At 46.0% G+C, this 21,727-nt stretch overlaps 1 protein-coding gene across 1 annotated transcript in view; it reads left to right on the forward strand.

The window, feature by feature from the left end:
• The window catches only part of BIRC7 (baculoviral IAP repeat containing 7), a 32,838-nt gene extending 11,725 nt beyond the window's left edge, over positions 1–21,113 (forward strand). Inside the window, exons 5-8 of the mRNA XM_081949770.1 lie at positions 4,458–4,503; positions 12,088–12,159; positions 18,074–18,281; positions 20,530–21,113. Coding sequence (XP_081805896.1) covers positions 4,458–4,503; positions 12,088–12,159; positions 18,074–18,273 — 318 coding nt within the window. The 3' untranslated portion in view covers positions 18,274–18,281; positions 20,530–21,113. The remainder of the gene's footprint in view (positions 1–4,457; positions 4,504–12,087; positions 12,160–18,073; positions 18,282–20,529) is intronic.
• Positions 21,114–21,727: the final 614 nt, after the last annotated feature.

The raw sequence follows: 21,727 nt of genomic DNA on the forward strand, positions 1-21,727 counted from the left end.
GGCGGGGGGGAAATGTTCAAATATTCCCAAAGTGGAGCAAATGGGGGACAGTCCAAGGTGGTTAAAAGTAGATGTAGTTACAGATGTTACAGATGTGGGTTCCTTAGTGAATGGGAGGTGGCCTTTTTAAGCCCAGCTGTTCTTAGTCTTAGTCTGGTCTGGGCAGTCAGTTAGTCTGGTCTGGGTAGTCAGTTAGGCTCATCCATGGCCCTAACACGGGTCTCCAGTGACCTCTAAGGTTCCAGGCCATCCCAACCATTATTTAAGGTCTTCTTCTTCTTCTTACTGGTTCCCAACATCCTCACCTTGACCCCCCCATCCGGCGTCTCAGTTCTCAGTTCTCTTAACATTCGCAGCAGTTTGGGGAAACGCTTCCAAGATTATCAAGACACCAGAGCAAGTTCCCGGGAGCATGGGAGCAGCCAGGATACGGCCAGCTGTTATGGGGGAGTCCCTGGCTGCGGTTCTTTCCACACACCCAATACCGCAGCCATCTCCCAGTGCCGTTCCCTGCTGCCTCCCCATTCTGCTCACCATTCGGTGTCCTCTGGTGTCCTTTAGCGTTGTAAGGCGGCTCCCGAACTTCCATTGCCTCCCCTTCCTCTCTGGTGCCGCTGGCTTGCCTTTTCCCCTTTCCTCTTTCAAGCTCTTTCAAACTCTTTCAAACTTCGCGCCGCGCTGCGCAGCTGCGATGCGCCGCCGCCGCCATTGCCTCGCGGCTTCCTTCCTCGGCTTCTCGGCTCCGCTCCGCTCCTTTTGCCTCCAAGCTTCTCCGACCACCCCTGGTAGGCTAAAACAAGCCCCAAACACGCCAGGGTGGTCGGGCTATCCGAATCTCAGCCCCCCGATGCCATGGGGACCGGCGGCAACCTCCTACCCCTGTTGGGCGCTCCCCGGTAAGCTAGGAGCTCAAACAGGCGACCGCCATCGCCGGAAGCTCCTCCTCCGTTTTTCTTGGGACTTGGGAGTAAGGCCACAGGTGGATGGTGAATGTTCCCTCCCATAGGGAATAACAGAGGAGCAAAAGGGGAGTGGAGTTTGCAGGAGACCATTAGTTCATTCCTGCATTCCTGCTAAGTATTGCGGCATCTGAAAGATATCGGCCCGGCCACTCTCCAAGCCTGATAAAGGTCGGTAATTGTGAACTTTCTTGAAAGACTGCGGGAGAGGAAAGACTTGGCTGGAGAGGAATTCAGTGTAAATTAAATAAAAGGGGTTTATAGGGACGAGGACTTGGCTTCGTGCTGCTGGGGAAGCTTAGGTCAGAACATAAGGCTTTGAGGATGGGAGATGTAGTGGTTCTGTTTTTTCTCTATGGCTGTCAGTGCATAGAGATTCAGCCAATGCTCCTGGATTACAGGGTGCATCAGGACCCAGTGCTCTCACCCTTCTCCTTTAATATCTATATGATAAGATCATCCTATGCTGTAGGGATCTAGTGCACTGATGATATTCAGATGTATCGATGTATAAGATCTGTATAACTTGACCAAAGGAGTCTTTCAGGGTCTTTTCCCCAGTGACTGGAAGCTGCTTAGATCTGGATGAAAAGGCTTAAGCTTCCAGCTTCCCGGTTCAACCAGCATATGCCATCGCTGACCATCGGAGATGATCAATTAGCCCCGGTGGAAGGGGCACGCAATTTGGGCGTCCTCCTTGATGCCCGGCTGTCTATGGAAGATCATGTGGCGGCCGTGGCGAGGGGGGCGTTCCACCAGGTTCGCCTGGTGCGCCAATTGCGGCCCCTTTTGGACCGGGAGGCCTTGCGCACAATCACTCACGCGCTGGTGACGTCTCGCCTGGACTACTGTAATGCTCTCTACATGGGGCTCCCCTTGAGGTGCACCCGGAGACTGCAGTTGGTCCAGAATGCAGCCGCGCGGGTTATTATGGGGAGATCGAGGTTCTCCCATATAACACCTATCCTGCGCGAGCTGCACTGGCTTCCTGTGGCCTACCGGGTGCGCTTCAAGGTACTGGTTACCACCTTCAAAGCGCTCCATGGCACAGGGCCTAGTTACCTGCGGGATCGCGTCCTGCCCCATACATCCCTGCGACCCGTCCGCTCACACAGAGAGGGACTACTCCGGGTGCCGTCCTCCAGAGAGTGCCAGAGGGCAGCGCCCAGAAGTAGGGCCTTCTCTGTAGTGGGCCCCACCCTTTGGAATGACCTCCCCCCAGACATCAGGACTACAACCGACCTTCGCTCCTTCCGTATGAAGCTGAAAACCTACCTGTTTCGACTAGCTGACCTGGCATAATTCTACAACCTCTCCAGCCCAGGGCATTTTTAATTGGAATTTTAGTTTTTAAGGGTTAATTTCACTGGGGTTTTAACTTTTTTAGGTATTGTAACTTATTTATTTATTCTTACCTCCTCTGTACGCTATATAATACTTTTGTACGTCGCCCCGAGTCCCTGTGGGGAGAGGGGGCGACTAATAAGTTCAAGTAATAATAATAATAATAATAACCCGGAAAAAAGCACCAGTGGTGATGAGCCCACAGTCCTTTGGGTGCTGGATATTTTCCATGTCGGTAATAAATCAGGTGGAAGCATGTCGTTGGTCCCCTTGCACATGGATTATTGCAATGGATTCTGTAGGTGGAGCTATCCTTGGAGACCACGTGGAAGATGGTCCAGAATGCAGGAGCACAAGCAGCGATGGGCGCCTCCGCTATGCCTATGTTACCCCTCTGCTCTGCAAGCTGCACTGATGACCCATAAGCACCTGGTTGTCATTCAAGGGGCTGTTTGTCCTTTCTTTAGGACTGGAGTGGGGCAGTGGCCTAGAGGTAGAGCTTTTGCCCCACAATCAGGAGGCTGTGAGTTCGATCCTAGATAGAGGCAGACGTTTTTCTCGCTGGGTACACATGAGAATATACGTGCTGAACAAAACTCTGTATTGGTGACCGGAAGGGCATCCGGCCATTACAACCACTCTGCTAGCTACATTCCAGTTGCCCAGACTCCGCTCCACAAGGGATTATGGGGTGATGAAGACTGTCCTCTTAGAGGCTGCCTCTCTTTCACATTTCTGCCATCCCAGTAAGATCTGATGATATCATATCTTTCATCGTACTGGTCGCCATGATGTAAAAAAGATGTGGAGACTCTAGAAAGAGTGCAGAGAAGAGCAACAAAGAGGATTAGGGGACTAGAGACTAAAACATGAAGAACCGTTGCAGGAACTGGATATGTTTAGCTTAAGAGAAAGAAGGGCTAGGGAAGACATGATAGCATTGTTCCAATATCTCAGGGGTTGCCACAAAGAAGAGGGAGTCAAACTATTTTCCAAGGCACCTGAGGGTAGAACAAGAAGCAATGGGTGGAAACTAATCAAGGACAGAAGCAACTTAGAACTGAGGAGAAATTTCCTGACAGTTAGAACAATTAATCAGTGGAACAGAAGTTGCTTCCAGAAGTTGTGAAGGCCCCAACACTGGAAGTCTTTAAGAAGATGTTGGATAGCCATCTGTCTGAAATGGTATAGGGTTTCCTGCCTAGGCAGGGGGTTGGACTAGAAGGCCTCCAAGGTCCCTTCCAACTCTACTATTGTATGTCCTTTTTGTTAAGCAATGGTATCTAACGGGACCTAGGGAGTGTGTTTTCTCTGGCACAACACCTGCCCTTTGGGAAAAATATCCCTCCCCCACTTGCCCCAGAGCAGTGTTTCTCAACCTTGGCAACTTGAAGATGTCAGGACTTCAACTCCCAGAATTCCCCAGCCAGCTGGCTGGGGAATTCTGGGAGTTGAATTCCGGACATCTTCAAGTTGCCAGGGTTGAGAAACACTGCTCCAGAGCTTTAGACTACCCCAACCTGCTAAGTCTTTAAATAATCTCTGAACATCTGTATTTTCCCCGAGACCTTGGAATGGGTCACGGAGTTGCTCATCAGGCATTCAGTGCCTGTTTTAGGTAAAGTACCCACAGCCCTTCCTCATTTGTTTATAGTCGCCATTCAAAATTAACCACAGCACCGGAAAAAAAACAATTACCGATGACTGTTTCTCCTACAACTGTTGCAGCATCACGTTGTCAAAATTCAGAGGCTTGGCAATTGGCTCATATTTCTGATGGTCACGAGGTCCCAGGGTCCTAGGAATCCCCTTTTGCGACCTGACAAGCAAAGCCAGTAGGGAAGCCAGATTCACTTAACAGCGGCGTTACTAGCTTAACAACTGCCGTTGATTCACTGAACAAGAAAGTATGGAAAGGAAGGTGGTAAAATGGAGCAAAATTCACTTAACAACTGACTGTCTTAGCAGTGGAAATGTTGGGCTCCGTCCTGGTTTTGTACTGTATCTTTGCTGTGACAATTAACCTTTGTTTTGTTTTTAATATTTGCTTTTAATCTCTATGCCATTCAGAACCTGTGAGTTTGGTGGCTGTATATACCTTAGCAATTAATACAGTTTTCTCCTTGGTGACACCTATCTTGTCTTGGTTTTCAGGAAGACGACTTGCATTGGCCTGAAGATTATTCTGAAAGCTCTCGTGGTAGGTGCTCTTATAGAAAAGAGGTTTAAGTCTTGCTTAATTTGGGTAACATTATCGTTAGTGCTGACTTCTTAGGCAACTGTCTTTTAACATCAGGAGGACACCCCAGCACTATTTGCACAGTATCCCATAATCCTGCATTTTAGACAATCTAGATGGATGGATTACTTATTTCCACCCTATAATGTACATGTTTAGTTTCAGCAACAGTATATGAACAGTATATGAAGAACGGTTGCAGGAACTGGGTATGTCTAGCTTAAGAGAAAGAAGGACTAGGGGAGACATGATAGCAGTCTTCCAATATCTCAGGGGTTGCCACAAAGAAGAGGGAGTCAAACTATTCTCCAAGGCACCTGAGGGTAGAATAAGAAGCAATGGGTGGAAGCTAATCAAGGAGAGAAGCAACTTAGAACTGAGGAGAAATTTCCTGACACTTAGAACAATTATTCCGTGGAACAGAAGTTGCCTCCAGAAGTTGTGAATGCCCCAACACTGGAAGTCTTTAAGAAGATGCTGGATAGCCATTTGTCTGAAATTGTATAGGGTTTCCTGCCTAGGCAGGGGGTTGGACTAGAAGGCCTCCAAGGTCCCTTCCAACTCTACTATTGTATTGTATTGTATATTAGTGGGATTTTTTTAGTATCAGCAACAGGTAGTCCTTCACTTTACAACTCAGAGCCTTTCAAACAGCATTGGGGGAAAAAAAACTGACTTGAAGTTGGTTCTCACACTTAAAGCTATTGCAGTAGCCCTACAGTCATGTAACCAAAATTCAGCCCCCTTGGCAATTGTATTAATGATGGTTTCAATGGGGGTGGGGGGGTGGGACGGTCATGTGATCATCATTTACAACCTTCCCAGATATTTTCCAACAAGTAAAGTCATTGGGGGAAGCAAGCCTGATTTGCTTAACAACCACAGCAAAAAATGGTCATACAATTGCTCACTTAACAATGGAAATTCTGGTCCCAATTGTGGTTATAAGTTGAGGACTACCTGTATAGAAAGAACAACTCTCCCTCTTTAAAAGCTGCAACACAATCTATTGCCCAGAAACACAGTATGCAAATATTAGAGCTCAAGGAAGGGGAACATTTATGAGTAGCGCAGCACAAAGGTGGGTATTAAACCTGAAGGAGATAAGATGCCAGGGCTAAATATTGTGAGAATTTAGGCAAGAATATCAATCCCCAAAAAAGAGGAAAGCTAGAAGCAAAAATACCACCCTTAGCTTGGTTTGCTTGGTCATATAGCATTTGCTATTTAACTGCAATGGGAGCCAGTTTGCCCACCCTTGTTCACTGTGGTGCAAAATGCTCTCTTGGTGGGTTTCCCCCCCCCCCCATCCTGGGGTGGGCCTGAGGCTGAATACCAAGAGATGGAAGCTCTTACCCAACTGTGTTTGAACAAGGGCCATAGAGGTAGGTTTCTGCTACTTTGCCCCCCGGATCGGGTGAACAAGTAGTGGTGGCAGGAGGCTCCACCCACCCACTCACCTGAACGCTTCTGCGCATGTGCGCACAGCACGCACGAGCAAACCAGTAGTAAAATAAATTGAAACCCACTGGCCCTTTGGGATCAAATTAGCAGCCAAGCAGAAGGCACAAGACCTACCACCGACTCTCATCTGCTCTGATCATACAGTAATGTTTGTAATGAAACGAGTTTTGTTGTTAGAGAAATGACTAGCCTATATTAATATGTATTAACAGAAAGTTGAGGCTGTGTGTTATTACCTTATTCTACCGTGCTAAAAGGAGTTGCAAGTCAATGCTTTTATTTATTTTTGCCCTTTTACTCTACACTTTTTCACTTTCTTTTTTTCCCTCCCTCACTTTCCCTTTACTTTCATTTTTCTTTGTATTTTATATTTTGATAAACTAATAATAATTTAAATACTAAAAAGAAGAATGCTCATGGAGGTAAAGATCAGGGCATTGTGGGACAGTTTAGTATAATGGGATGCTGAAGCTTGGAGAAATAAGTTTTAAAGCCCTCAATACAATACAGTACAATACAATAGCAGAGTTGGAAGGGACCTTGGAGGTCTTCTAGTCCAACCCCCTGCCTAGGCAGGAAACCCTATACCATTTCAGACAAATGCCTATCCAACATCTTCTTAAAGACTTCCAGTGTTGGGGCATTCACAACTTCTGGAGGCAAGTTGTTCCACTGATTAATTGTTCTAACTGTCAGGAAATGTCTCCTTATTTCTAAGTTGCTTCTCTCCTTAATTAGTTTCCACCCATTGCTTCTTGTTCTACCCTCAGGTGCCTTGGAGAATAGTATGACTCCCTCTTCTTTGTGGCAACCCCTGAGATATTGGAACAATGCTATCATGTCTCCCCTAGTCCTTCTTTCTCTTAAGTTAAACATACCTCATTGGAGTATCTCTTCATCCTTGTTCTTTTCCTTAAGCCAGGTGCAGTATATATGCCTGTAAAATCTTGCTCCTTTAAGCACACATTAAGCACACTTTAAGCACACATTAAGCACACTTTAAGCACGCATTAAGCACACTTCAGTGGACTTGTGTTTTCTGTGACTTCCCTGGAGATTGTTGTCTCCCATTTTTTTTTTTGAACAGGGAATCCCCTCTGATTTAAATGTAGTTGTTGACCTGACCCCTTGTCCTTTTTTTAAAAAAAATCCTGGCTTCAATCATGTGGGGTGATTGTAACCCTTGACATGCTGTTAAAAGCCTGGTGCAGACTAAGGCCATCTCCAAAGATGAGCAACTAGTGATTTCCAGAGCATGTTTGTTATGTAAAATATATAAGTAGAATGACAGCATGGGGTCTCTCTAACAAGAGTATATACTTCCGTTATCAATCAGACCTGTTCAAAAAAAAAAAAAACCTTGCATGGACAAAGAGGTGTAATTCTCCTCTTCATAAGTCAGTATTCTCTGCAGGTAAAAAACATTTTCACCATGGACACTACCGAACTCCATTCTTTCCATCTGTATTATGTCACTTAGCTTATCTGTGAGCAAAAACTGGAAAATTCTCTCTTTACTAGAGGAACAAAACAAAGGTTCCCATTTTTGTTGGGTGCCAATAAGTGTAGGTATCTCAAATGTGCCTTAAAAAAAAAGACAACTAGACTGTTGTTTGAGGAAGAAGACATTTGAGAAGCAGATAAGAAGCAAAACATCTACTTTTTCCTAAAAAAACCATCCAGTTGCCTTTAAAAAAAAAAGCATCTTTGAGACAACTATAATAATAATAATAATAATAATAATAATAATAATAATAATAATAATAATAATAATAAATTTGAATTTATTAGCCGCTCCCTTTCCAGGCAGGACTCGGGGCGGCGTACACTAGGACATATAAAACGTAACACGTGTGTACAAACACATAAACATACATATATACAAAGACTTACATGCACGGAGGAGGTAATAGATTACAACATTTAGACAATTAAAACCATTAACATACCCCAATAATAAAAAACCCAATATACAATAAAAATTTAAAATTTAAAAAAGACAGTCAGGAGGAATATGAAAAATTACGGTTGAGCCAGGCCAGATAATTGGAAGAGGTGGGTCTTCAACTGTACACGGAAGGAGCGGAGATCGGAAATAATCCTGATGTCACGGGGGAGGTCATTCCACAGGGCTGGGCCCATCACAGAGAAGGCTCTGCTCCTGGGTGTCGCCCCCCGACACTGTTTGGCGGACGGCACCCGGAGAAGTCCCTCTCTGTGTGAGCGAATTGGTCGTAGGGATGTGTGGGGCAGGATGCGATCCTGCATGTAACTAGGTCCTGTGCCATGAAGCGCTTTAAAGATCATAATCAAAACCTTGAAACGCACTCGGTAGACCACAGGAAGCCAGTGCAGCTCGCGCAGGAGAGGTGTTACAGGGGAGTATCTAGTCCTCCCCATAATCACCCGCGCGGCCGCGTTCTGGACCAACTGTAGTCTCCGAGTGCATCTCAAGGGAAGCCCCATGTAGAGAGCATTGCAGTAGTCCAGGCGAGACGTCACTAGCGCATGGGTGACTGTGCGTAGGGCATCCCGGTCCAATAAGGGGCGCAATTGGCGCATCAGGCGGACCTGATGGAACGCCCCCCTTGCCACGGCTGTTACATGGTCATCCATGGACAGCCAGGCATCTAGGAGGACGCCCAAATTGCGCACCTGTTCCATGGGGGCTAGTTGCACGCCCCCAATGGCCAGAGATGGAAGCACCTGGTTGAACCGGGGGGCCGGAAGCCACAGCCACTCCGTCTTGGAAGGGTTGAGTTTTAGTCGGTTGCCATCCATCCAGACCCGTACGGCCTCCAAACACCGGGACATCATTTCGACGGCCTCATTGGGGTGGTTCGGGGTGGAAATGTATAGCTGAGTATCATCAGCATACAGATGATATCCCACCCCAAAACCACGGATGATCTCGCCCAGCGGTTTCATGTATGTGTTGAACAGGAGAGGCGAGAGCACCGATCCCTGTGGCACTCCACATGTGAGTGACCTCCGGGTCGAACTCTGCTCCCCTGCCAACACACGTTGCGTCCGGTCAGAGAGGTAGGAGCCAAACCACCGTAAGACGGTGCCCCTGACTCCCAGCCCCTCTAGCCGGTGCAACAAGATACCATGGTCGATGGTATCGAACGCCGCCGAGAGATCTAATAGGACCAGGATAGAGGAACAACCCCTATCTCTGGCCCTCCAGAGATCATCAACCAATGCGACCAAGGCCGTCTCCGTGCTGTGCCCGGGTCGGAAGCCGGACTGGCGCGGGTCTAGATAATCATTTTCCTCCAGGTGACGTGGGAACTGCTGTACCACCACACTCTCTACAACCTTCGCTAAAAAAGGGAGGTTGGAGACTGGACGATAATTGACTAGGTCCGTTGGGTCCAGGGAAGGCTTCTTGAGCAGGGGCCTCACCACCGCCTCTTTCAAGGCGGCCGGTAGAGACCCCTCACCCAACGAGGCGTTCACTAGGCCCAGGAGCCAGTCGCGCGTAACCTCCCAGGATGCCAGTACAAGCCAGGAGGGACACGGGTCCAATAAACATGTGGTGGGTCGCAGACGTCCACGCAACCTGTCCAAATCCTCGATGGCAACCGAGTCAAACTCCTCCCAAAGCGGTCCCTCAAGACTCGCCACGGGCGTCTCTACTGGACCACTGAAAGGGGCCCATCCCATCCGGATTTGAGCGACTTTGTCCTGTAGATATTTCCCAAACTCCTCTGCTCTGCCCTGTAAAGGGGCTTCCCGCGGTCTCTCAAACAAGAGGGAGCGAGTCACCCGAAACAGGGCGGCAGGGCGGTTATCTGCGGACGCAATAAGAGCGGCACAATGTTGACGTTTGGCCGCTCTTAGTGCCACGAGGTACGTCCTCAAATAGGCTCGTGCCTGTGCTCGGTCAAATTCGGAACGGGAGGATCTCCAACGACTCTCTAGGCGTCTCTTGTGGCATTTCATCACCCTTAGCTCCTCAGTAAACCAAGGGGCCAGGGTGGTTCGTCGCCGCAGGAGAGGCCGCAAAGGCGCCACCCGGTCTAGGGCCCCGGTAGTCGCACTATTCCATGCGTCCACCAGGTCCTCTACTCGGGGGCGGGTCAGGTCCACAGGAGGTGGCCCAAGCTCCGTCTGGAACCTATCTGGTTCCATCAGGCGCTTGGGGCGGAACCATCTAATGCCTTCCGGTTCTGCCTCCTCGCGGTGGGGGGTAGCACCAGGGAAGTCAAGCCGGAGAAGTGAGTGATCCGACCATGACAGGGGAATAATGGCTAGATCCCCTATTCCCAGATCACTCGTCCACTGGCCAGAGACAAAGACAAGGTCCAGCGTGTGGCCTCCCTCGTGAGTAGGATGACCTGGATGACTAACAATCTCCATAGACAAAAGTGTAAGTAAATTTCTCCCATCTTGAAAGCTGCATTGCCACACTGGCTTGCAGTTCACAGATTATTTTTTATTTATTAGATTTATAAACTGTCCATTATCCATCAAAATTAGATTATTCGTGCGTGTTTACATATATATGGAGTGGTATGGACTAGGTCAGCCCACTCTTCCACTTAATACAGGGGTGTCGAAACTTGGCAACTTTAAGACTTGTGGACTTGTGGACTTCCCAGAATTCTGGGAGTTGAAGTCCACAAGTCTTAAAGTTGCCAAGTCTCGACACCCCTGACTTAATAGGAGAAAATGGAGAGAATAGATGCACTGAAATACTTGATTGGAATAAACAAACTCAAAAGTTCCACGTAAGGTAACAAAAAAGCATTGGGATGTAAGCCTTAAATACAATAGCAGAGTTGGAAGGGACCTTGGAGGTCTTCTAGTCCAGCCTAGACAGGAAACCCTATACCGTTTCAGACAAATGGCTATCCAGCATCTTCTTAAAGACTTCCAGTGTTGGGGCATTCACAACTTCTGGAGGCAATTTCTGTTCCACTGATTAATTGTTCTAACTGTCAGGAAATTTCTCCTCAGTTCTCAGTTGCTTCTCTCCTTGATTAGTTTCCACCCATTGCTTCTTGTTCTACCCTCAGTTGCCTTGGAAAATAGTTTGACTCCCTCTTCTTTGTTGCAACCTCTGAGATATCGGAAGACTGCTATCATGTCTCCCCTAGTCCTTCTTTTCATTAAACTAGACATACCCAGTTCCTGCAACCGTTCCTCATATGTTTTAGTCTCCAGTCCCCTAATCCTCTTTGTTGCTCTTCTCTGCACTCTTTCTAGAGTCTCGACATCTTTTCTACATCGTGGTGACCAAAACTGAATGCCGCATAAGGCAGTTTAAGTATCATATTTAGTCAAAGTCAAAGCTTTATATAGAAAATACGTACTTTGGAAATTTGTAATTTACACAGCTGTATGGGTTTTTTAAAAAGTTGAATCTGTTTAATACACCAGTTGTAACATGTGAATTGAGTAATGTGACTATTCCTCATGTAGATTCTTCCCTAAACTCCCATTCTTGGCAGCTTTAGCTCTAACAGCAAATGGAAAAACCTCTAAAGAAAACTACAACAATGAATAACTATCCATTATGTGCTGCACCTCCACTGTTGCCATTGTTTCCAAGAAGTCACTGCGCACCACTTGCCTCCAGCAGAAATGAAAATCACTGTTGATGGAAGGGTGGCATATGGGTGCGCAGATAATCCAAAATCGAGGGAAGGATCTTGTTATTTTTGGCGAGTATTTCAACACAAAGCACATATTCAGAAGTTTCTTCTGATGGCATCCTTTGAAGATTGAACTGTGTAGGGAAACGTCTACACAGATTCTCATGGTTGTCCCCAAAGGTGCTTTTTCAAAAGGCTACTGGATTTTTCTTTGTTTTTCCTTGAAGACGTTTCGCTTCTCATCCAAGAAGCTGCTTCCGTTCTCATCCATCTTCATGGATGAGAATGTGAAACCTCTCCAAGGAAAAGCAAAGAAAGTCCAGTTGCCTTTTGAAAAAGCCACCTTGGGACAACTGTATAGGTACTTATTTTAGGCGACTTCTGCAAATGTCTTTGAGCCGCGAATCTTCTTTTGAACGAAGGCAGTTCTAAGCGTTGTCTTTTAACGCTCTCTCTTATTCTCCACATATTCGTACAGAGTCTATGGAAAGAGAACCTGATCCTTGGAGAGTGAGAAGACATACACAAGCAGAAAGCTCCCGTGAGCCAGGTAAAAGATTCCTGCAGGTGGAGAACAATGGCAAAGAAAAAGTAACAAGTTGTGTTACTAGTAGCAAACGCTAGGAGCAAATAACTATTATTTGCTACTAGTATCTATTGGAAGCATAGACAACTGATAGCAGAAAACGACCTAGTGGTTCATTGAGTCTGCCCTTTGAGGGTTTTTCTTTAAATTTTATTTTTTTAAATTTTTGTCAGATGATGGACATGTGTAGATCCCAAGCACATTTCAACTCAGCTACTGATGATTGACCTACTACCTTTGCTGGAAGTTGGTTCCAAGCTTCTACGACTCTTTTGGTGAACGAATATTTTCTAACATGACTTTTGAACTTCACACCTGTCATTCTGAGGCTATGCTCCCATGTTTGTGTTTTTGGCTTAATATTGAAAATACTCCCTTCTAGAACATTATTCATTCCCTTAATATATTTAAAGCTTTCAATTAAGTCCCCCTGTCTTCCAGGCTGTACATATACAATACAATACAATAGCAAAGTTGGAAGGGACCTTGGAGGTCTTCTAGTCCAACCCCCTGCCTAGACAGGAAACCCTATACCGTTTCAGACAAATGGCTATCCAGCATCTTCTTAAAGACTTCCAGTGGAGGCAACTTCTGTTCCACTGAGTAATTGTTCTAACTGTCAGGAAGTTTCTCCTCAGTTCTAAGTTGCTTCTCTTCTTGATTAGTTTCCACCCATTGCTTCTTCTCCTGCCTTGGAGAATAGCTTGACTCCCTCTTCTTTGTGGCAACCCCTGAGATATTGGAAGACTGCTATCATGTCTCCCCTGGTCCTTCTTTTCATTAAACTAGACATTCCCAGTTCCTGCAACCATTCTTCATTTGTTTTAGTCTCCAGTCCCCTAATCCTCTTTGTTGCTCTTCTCTGCACTCTTTCTACAGTCTCCACATCTTTTTTACATATTCAGTTCCTCCAATCTCTCCTGACACGTTATGTCCTCCAGATCATGCACCACTTTTGTTGCCCGTCTCTGGACTCTCTCGATCTTATCGATATCTTTTTTTAGTAGGTCTCCAGAACTGGACACAGTATTCCACATGGCATCTGCCCATCGCCCCATAAAGTGGGATTTTTGTTGCTGTTGCTGTTAGTTATGAAGTCATGTCTGACCCATCGCGATCCCGTGGACAACATTCCTCCAGGCCTTCCTCTCCTCTACCATCCTCTGGAGTCCATTTAAGCTCATGCCTACTGCTTCCGTGACTCCATCCATCCAGCCATCTCATTCTATGTCATCCCCTTCTTCTTTTGCCCTCAATCTTTCCCAGTGAGTCCTTCCTTCTCATTAGGTGGCCAAGGTCTTTGTGTTTCCACTTCAGGATCTGGCTTTCTAAAAAGCAGTCAGGGTTGATCTCCTCAAGGACTGACCGGTTGGATCACCTTGCAGTCCAAGGGACTCGCGGGAGTCTTCTCCAGCACCAGAGTTCAAAGGCCTCCATTCTTTGGCACTCAGCCTTCCTTATGGCCCAACCTTCACAGCCATATATTGCAACTGGGAAAACCATAGCCTTGACTATAGGCACTTTTGTTGGCACTAGGATATCCTTTATCCTGCTAGTGGTCCCTCTAGGGCAGTGTTTCTCAAACTTGGCAACTTGAAGATGTCTGGACTTCAACTCCCAGAATTCCCCAGCCAGCGAATGCTGGCTGGGGAATTCTGGGAGTTGAAGTCCGGACATCTTCAAGTTGTCAAGTTTGAGAAACACTGCTCTAGGGATACATCCCAGAATTTTGTTTTCCTTCACAGCTTCACAGGCCACACTGTTGACTCATTTTGCAGTCGTCTGCTATGAGTGCTGTCCTTCTCTTTGGTTGTTCTGTCTAAGACTGTATCTCCAGTTCCATATCCTGACAGAGATTCTCTCCCCCTCCCCCCGAAGTGGACCATCTACTGCTATTGCTAGAAATCAAATCACTGGTCGTGACTTTGGGTGCTTCCACATTCCAGATCAATTTGAAAGCATCTTTTCTCCTCTGTGTCAACACAAAGGTGGTGTACATGAATTAGAATTAGATTAACAGATTAAGGGAGTTGGAAGGAACCTTGCAGGTCATCTAGTCTAACCCCCACCCCACCCCCTATACCAATGATGGCGAATCTATGGCTCTGCGTGCCACAGGTGGCACGCAGAGCCATTTGTCAGGGCATGCGAGGCGCTGCCCTGTCAGCTGGCCAGTGCATTGGCCAGCTGAGTTCACCCTTTTTTAAAGCCATTTTTCACTCTGCTTAGGCTCCAGAGCCTTTATAGGAGCCTGGGTGTGTGTGTTAAAAGAGCCTCCCCCTCCCCCTCCCCCCCCGGAGGCCCTCCAGAGGCTTCATGAGCTTCCCTGAAGCCTCCGGAGCGCAAAAAACCACCTCTACGGGCAAACCGGAAGTTCGGGAACAGACTTCCAGTTTGCTGTTTGCTCGGAAGTTCATTTTGAGCACTCCGAAGGCTTTAGGGAAGCCTCCTGAAGCCTTCGGAGCGCTCAAAACGACCCTCCGAGCATTTTGAAGGTCCCTGAAGCCTCCGGAGGGCTTCCGGGGGGGCGGGGGAGGCTGTTTTCGCCCTCCCCAGGCTCCTATAAAGCCTCTGAAGCCTGGGAAGGGCGAAAAAAGCATGCAAAAAATTGGGTGTCGCGCCTGTAGTGTGCACATGCGCACTGGGTGTGTGTGTGTGTGTGTCATGCATTGCATTATGGGTGCGGCACACCCGCACACGACCCCCACTTATGGCACGCAAGCCAAAAAAGGTTCGCCATCGCTGCCTTACCACCATTTCTGACAAATGGCAGTCCAATCTCTTCTTGAAAGCCTCCAGTGATGAAGCTCCCATAACTTCTGAAGGCAACTTCTGTTCCATGGGTTGATTGCTCTCACTGTCAGAAAATTCTCCTTATTTCTAGGTTGAATCTCTCCTTGTTCAGTTTCCATCCATTGTTCCTTGTCTGGTCTTCAAGTGCTGAAGCTGATTAATTTTAGCTGAATAAATTAAGCTGAATAATTTCTGCCTTAGCTGCAAAGTACAAAAATTGGTGGCCTTTAGAGCCTTTCTTTCAGCCGCCTTCTTCCTGGATCCTGAATTCTTCAAGTCTTTTAAATGAATTGATCGTTTGATAGTTTTCCTTCCATTCAGTAACAAAGCCAGAAGGAGCAGGAGTGATGTCAACAAGTGTTTAAATTAGTCCCTTGTTTAATCAGAACATTATTCAGAGTAGAGCTCAAAGGGACCTTGGAGGTCTTCTAGTCTAGCCCCCCTGCTCAAGCAGAAGATTCCTATACCATTTCAGACAAGTGACTGTCCAGTTTCTTCTTAAAGAGACTTCCAGTTTCTCTTCAGCAGGAGAAAATGCCTCTGTAAGATGCCAGGTTGCTGGCTTTGTTTTTCCGAATTACCTTTGTGTGGGATGGGAGTGAAGGACCAGGACAATTATGTTGGCTTTTGTTGAATTGATTTGCAATGTTCTCCGCGTATCCAATCGGCAGACCACTGCCGATTGCTTTCAGACTGCAAGGGGAGTTCAAGTTAATGAAATACTTGTCAGTCTAAATCAAATTAAATGGTATTAACCTGGAATCATGATCGATTGTCAAGCAACTAGGCATAAGCACAACTCCTCTAGCCTGTCCCATTCGGGTTGAGCAGGTAGATGGAACGCTAATTGGAGGGGCCCCAGCCACGCTCATATCAAGTCAGTGACAGCTTTTAGCAACCATGGAGATAATTTTTCTCCAGGAGGATCTAACCAATTCCGTTGTATACATGATGTACCATAACAATAAAGGCTCTGACTCATCCCCAACGATGTCCTTCAGGTCTTCCAACAGGATAGCCATTTTTCCCCCCGGTAATTGAGTCCATCCATCCTGGCATCTGGTCTTCCTCTTCTTTTCTTTCCTCTTCTACTTCTTAGAACAGCTAGGGTTTACTTCTTCTTGGAAAACACGAGAACAAGCACTGTTCTTACGTAACACAAAGCATTAGGAAGCATGAAGCTAAAGGTGAATGCTACTGAAAAGCATTCTTCTTTAGCTTCAGGCTTCCTAATGTGCTGGCTGGGGAATTCTGGGGGTTGCAGTCCACACATTTAAAGTCTCTGAGGTTGAGAAGCACTGCGACATATGTGTTTCACCGTTACTTGACAACATGGTGAATGATAAAACTCATAGTTCATTTTATCTATGACATTTGATGGATAAAGTTGGTACATGTCTATGGAGATTCCCATCCAGCTCATGGGATGCTTTTTTCAAGAGGCAACTAGACTTTTTGGTTTTTCTTTTGAAGATATTTCGCTTCTCATCCAAGTAGCTCCTTCAGCTCTGACTGGATGGTGGGGAATGGAAGGATTTATATGTCAGCGTTCCAAATATCATCCAGAATTAAATCAGAGTCCAAGGCAGAGCTATCCTTAAAGTTCCAATTTAATAAGGCAGACATGTTGGCATCGAACTGTGGAATCCCAAATCTAAAAGCTTCCTGGGATTCCACCCAGTTGAAAGTTCATGATCTTATCCCCACACCCATAAATCCATCACATGGTCCAATCTTCTTCGGCCACGCTGGCATCTCCACCCAGCTGGTTCCGGTCAGGTGCAGAAGTGCGGAGACAAAAGATGACCTTGGGCTTCTAGAAAGGAATGACGACAACACATTCCACAATTCCTCTCCTTTCTATTCCCCCTCCCAATTACTACACTAATGAAACAGCATAATGAATAATAGAGAGTGTGGCAGGCCAAAGATCCTAAAAAGGAATATAACTGCAGGCCTGACATTATATTCCTTGCAGACAGCTGGTCATTTGCATCCTTTTTAGAGGGTCGTTGAGGCCACTTGGAGGTTTATCTGTGTCTTCAGGGTCACCTGAGTGGTGCAAATGGGTGAGGAGCCTTCTTGGAACTGCTGAAAGGACCGTGTTGTGAAGCTGTGCTTTCTGCAGGATGTTTTTCTGCCCTGTATCCCTTCACTGTTGCGCACAGGCGCAGAAGCTTCTTGGATGAGAAGCAAAATGTCTTCAAAGAAAAACAAAGCGCTGTTGCCTTTTTAAAAAAAAGCACCTTTGAGATAAAGTTGGTACATACTGTATACTATTTTGGTGAATCTAGTTGTTAAGCTTCTTATGCAAGACAATAACTCCATATATAACAACTTTCCCCCAGAAAAATGGGACGCAGCTGCTTGACCTATGTGCACAAACAATATCCCAATATGTTCTCCATAAATTTAAAGTTGAGCTCATGATCACTGGGTCAAACTTTTCAATGTGTCTCGTAGTCCTAGGTTGCGAGTGCAGAGCGAGGTCGACTCAGCCTCCCATCCTTCCGAGGTGGGTAAAATGAGGACCCAGATTGTTGGGGGGCAACAGGCTGACTCGGTAAACCCCTTAGAGAGAGAGAGAGCTGTAAAAAGCACTGTGAAGTGGCATAGAAGTCCAATTAAAACATATGAAGAACGGTTGCAGGAACTGGGTATGTCTAGCTTAAGAGAAAGAAGGACTAGGGGAGACATGATAGCAGTGTTCCAATATCTCAGGGGTTGCCACAAAGAAGAGAGAGTCAAACTATTCTCCAAGGCACCTGAGGGTAGAAAAAGAAGCAATGGGTGGAAACTAATCAAGGAGAGAAGCAACTTAGAACTGAGGAGAAACTTCCTGACAGTGAGAAGAATGAATCAGTGGAACAGAAATTGCCTCCAGAAGTTGTGAATGCCCCAACACTGGAAGTCTTTAAGAAGATGTTGGATAGCTATTTGTCTGAAACGGTATAGGGTTTCCTGCCTAGGCAGGGGGTTGGACTAGAAGGCCTCCAAGGTCCCTTCCAACTCAACTATTGTATTAATTGCTATTGCTAATCCAACTCCCAACTGCCTTCCTAAACGATCTCTCCTCTCTTTTCAGAATCCACCACCAGCATGGAAGAAAAACTACGCCGGCTTCAAGAGGAACGGATGTGCAAGGTGTGCATGGACAAAGATGTGTCCATTGTGCTGGTTCCTTGTGGCCATCTAGTGGTGTGCGCTGAATGTGCTCCCAATCTGAGGCGCTGCCCCATCTGCAGAGGGGCCATTCGGGACAGCATGAAGGCCTTCTTGTCCTGACCTGAAAGGTAAGTGAAAGCATTGAATCCTTAACAGGAGCAGAACTTGGCAGCCTCCGAATGTGGGCGAATTCCCAGGGTAGGGAATCGGAATGACTTTTTATAGGGGCTACTTTCAAGTTGAACAAAGTTAGAATAATAAAAAAGATAGAATAAAGAGATTGTTAATCCGCGAGAACCTTGGTGCTCTCTGAGTTTGGTGGTTTTTCTTGTAGACATTTCATTACCAAACTAGGTAACATCATCAGTGCTGGGAGGTGAGTGGGGTTTGATCTTATTTTTTATATAGTAGTGGCTTGTCTCATCTGTGCTTAGTGGATTCTTGATTAGGCTGCTGTTTAGTGTTAACTTATATGTCTGTGTTGATAGTTCCTTGATTGGGGTATTGAATAGAATAGAGTTGGAAGGGACCTTGGAGGTCTTCTAGTCCAACCCCCTGCTTATGCAGGAAACCCTACACCACTTCAGACAAATGGTTATCCAACATCTTCTTAAAAGCTTCCAGTATTGGAGCATTCGCAACTTCTGGAGGCAATTTCTGTTCCACTGATTCATTGTTCTCACTGTCAGGAAATTTTTGCTTAGTTCTAGGTTGATTCTCTCTTTGGTTAGTTTCCACCCATTGCTTCTTATTCTATCCTCAGCTGTTTTGGAGAATAGCTTGATTCTCTCTTCTTTTGTTTTTTATTGTTTACTTGATTACCAGTCTAATGTTATACCTGTTGATCTGGGTTCCTTCTACTGGTATAAAGCAGAGTGCTCTCTAATAAGTAGTACTTAATGCAGGCTTGGAAGGCCTGAGGTACTTTAATTGAGGGTCAGGATGGAAAGATACAGCTTTCCCTTCCATTACCATTTTCCCCTTAATTGAGGAGCTCAAAGATGTTTACCCCAATCTACTCCTGCCCACCAAGCTAGTCCACGGTGTTTTGAATGTCCTCTGTTTCAGCCAATAGATTCCTGGCGGCTAGTTAAGCTTTCATTGCTTTATCACATTGTCTTGATGGTGCGATAGCCATGGAAAAATTAGACAGGCGTATACCAAATTATCAACTGTGATTCATTCCCCCCAATTCAGACTTACAAACACAATTAACCCAAAACCTGCATTCAGTTCTGGTTGCCACGATGTAGAAAAGATGTGGAGACTCTAGAAAGAGTGCAGAGAAGAGCAACAAAGATGATTAGAGGACTGGAGACTAAAACATATGAAGAACGGTTGCAGGAACTGGGTATGTCTAGTCTGATGAAAAGAAGGACCAGGGGAGACAGGATAGCATTGTTCCAATATCTCAGGGGCTGCCACAAAGAAGAGGGAGTCAAGCTATTCTCCAAAGCACCTGAGGGTAGAACAAGAAGCAATGGGTGGAAACTAATCAAGGAGAGAAGCAACTTAGAACTAAGGAGAAACTTCCTGACAGTGAGAACAATGAATCAGTGGAACAGAAGTTGCCTCCAGAAGTTGTGAATGCCCCAACGCTGGAAGTCTTTAAGAAGATGCTGGATATCCATTTGTCTGAAACGGTATAGGGTTTCCTGCCTAGGCAGGGGGTTGGACTAGAAGACCTCCAAGGTCCCTTCCAACTCTACTATTGTATTATTGTATTGTAAAGTTTATGTTGCTAAGTGAGACAGTTGCAAAGTGAGTTTTGCCCCATTTTTATGACTTTTCTTGCCGCAGTTGTGAAGTGAATCAGGGCAGTTGTTAAGTCAGTAACATGGTTGTTAAGTGAATCAGACTCCCCCATTGGCTTTGATTGAGAGCCGCTGTGGCGCAGTGGTTAGAGGGCAGTACTGCAGGCTACTTCTGCTGATCAACGGCTGCCTGCAGTTTGGCAGATCGAATCTCACCAGGCTGAAGGTTGACTCAGCCTTCCATCCTTCCGAGGTGGGTCAAATGAGGACCCCGATTGTTGGGGTGACAAGAGGCTCATTCTGTAAACCACTTAGAGAGGGCTGTGAAAGGACTGTGAAGCCGTATATAAGTCTAAGTGCTATTGCTGTTGTCAGACAGTCGCAAAAGAGGATCGCATACAACTCATAAATACCAGTCAGTTGTCAAATGTCTGAATTTTGGCCCCATGACCATGGGGATGCTGGAATGGTTGCAAGCGTGAAAAACATACCGTAAGTCACTTTTTTTCAGTGATGTTATTACTTTTGAACGGTCGTTAAATCGAGGGTTATCTTGTATGTAAGGCAAGATTGAGAAACGGCAGGCAAAATCTGACACCGGGACATTTCTTGCCTTTTTCAGAACAATCACACAGCCACTTAACCTTTCCTCTGGACGATCTCCTTGGGCCCAGGAAGACTCGACTCTGCCCGAGGAGGGAACAGGAACCAAACAAGGACTTGAATAAATAAATATACTGGGGTGCTTTATTTATTCATTTATTTATTTGATTAAATTATTTATTTGACTTGGCTGGCCAGGCTGCCCATTTCCAAAAAGAGACTCGGCTTCCTTTCTCTGAACCCTCCACCCCATCCGATGATCTCGCGGACGTAGCTTCATTGAAACCTCCTTCGATTTCAGAGATGAAAGATTAAAAACCATATTTCAAGGTTTCTCTTGCGGAGAGATTGGGAGCTTCATGGAGTGGCCGGGGAGGGGGGTGGTAGAGAAATGATTGAAAACATATTTGGAAATGCTTGTTCCCGATTCTTACTTGTGTAAGATTTTTAAAGCAGATGATTTGGAGTGAAAAGTTTGTGTGCGTTTTGACTTGCGATGGTTTCCCTTTAAAGAGAATAAAATAACTTGCCTTTCTGGGACCATTTCTAATCGTTTCTGTAACCATTTATGGATTTATTATTGCATTAAATATATAAACTATCTGAACTCTGTTATTTCTTTCCCACCTTTTGTTATTTTTATAAATGACTCTAGGCGGCGAACATGTCTTAATATTCTTTCCTCTTCCTATTTTCCCCACAAGAACTCTGGGACATAAGTTGAGAGAGAAAAAGACTGATCCAAATTCACCCAACCAGCTGGGGAGGGGGGGATGAGCATGAAAGGAGCATCCCTGAAGATTGCATTACTTTTGGCAGTCGGGCATCCCCTGGGCAATCGTGTTATCACCAAGCAAACCTTCCAACCTGGAAGGACCAGTAGTTAGCTTTGACGGTGCTCTTGACACGAATACAGACAGACCCAACCAGCTTTCATGCCTAAAGCGGGACTAGAACTTACGGTTTCCTAGTTTCTAGCCTTGTGCCTTAATCATCATCATCTTCATTTAATGACCCCATAATCTCTTGCGGGGTGCAGTCCGGGCAACTGAATGGAGCAAACAAGAGTGTTTCAATGGCCAGATGCCCTTCCAGTCGCCAGTGCGGAGTTTTGTACAGCAGATATATTCACAGGGTGCCCAGAGAGAGAAATATCTGCCTCTACCTAGGATCGAACTCACAGTCTCCTGATTGTGTGGCTCCACCTCTAGGCCACC

Source organism: Natrix helvetica (assembly GCF_964273705.1).
Source record: "Natrix helvetica genome assembly, chromosome: 3".
Lineage (NCBI taxonomy): Eukaryota > Metazoa > Chordata > Lepidosauria > Squamata > Natricidae > Natrix > Natrix helvetica.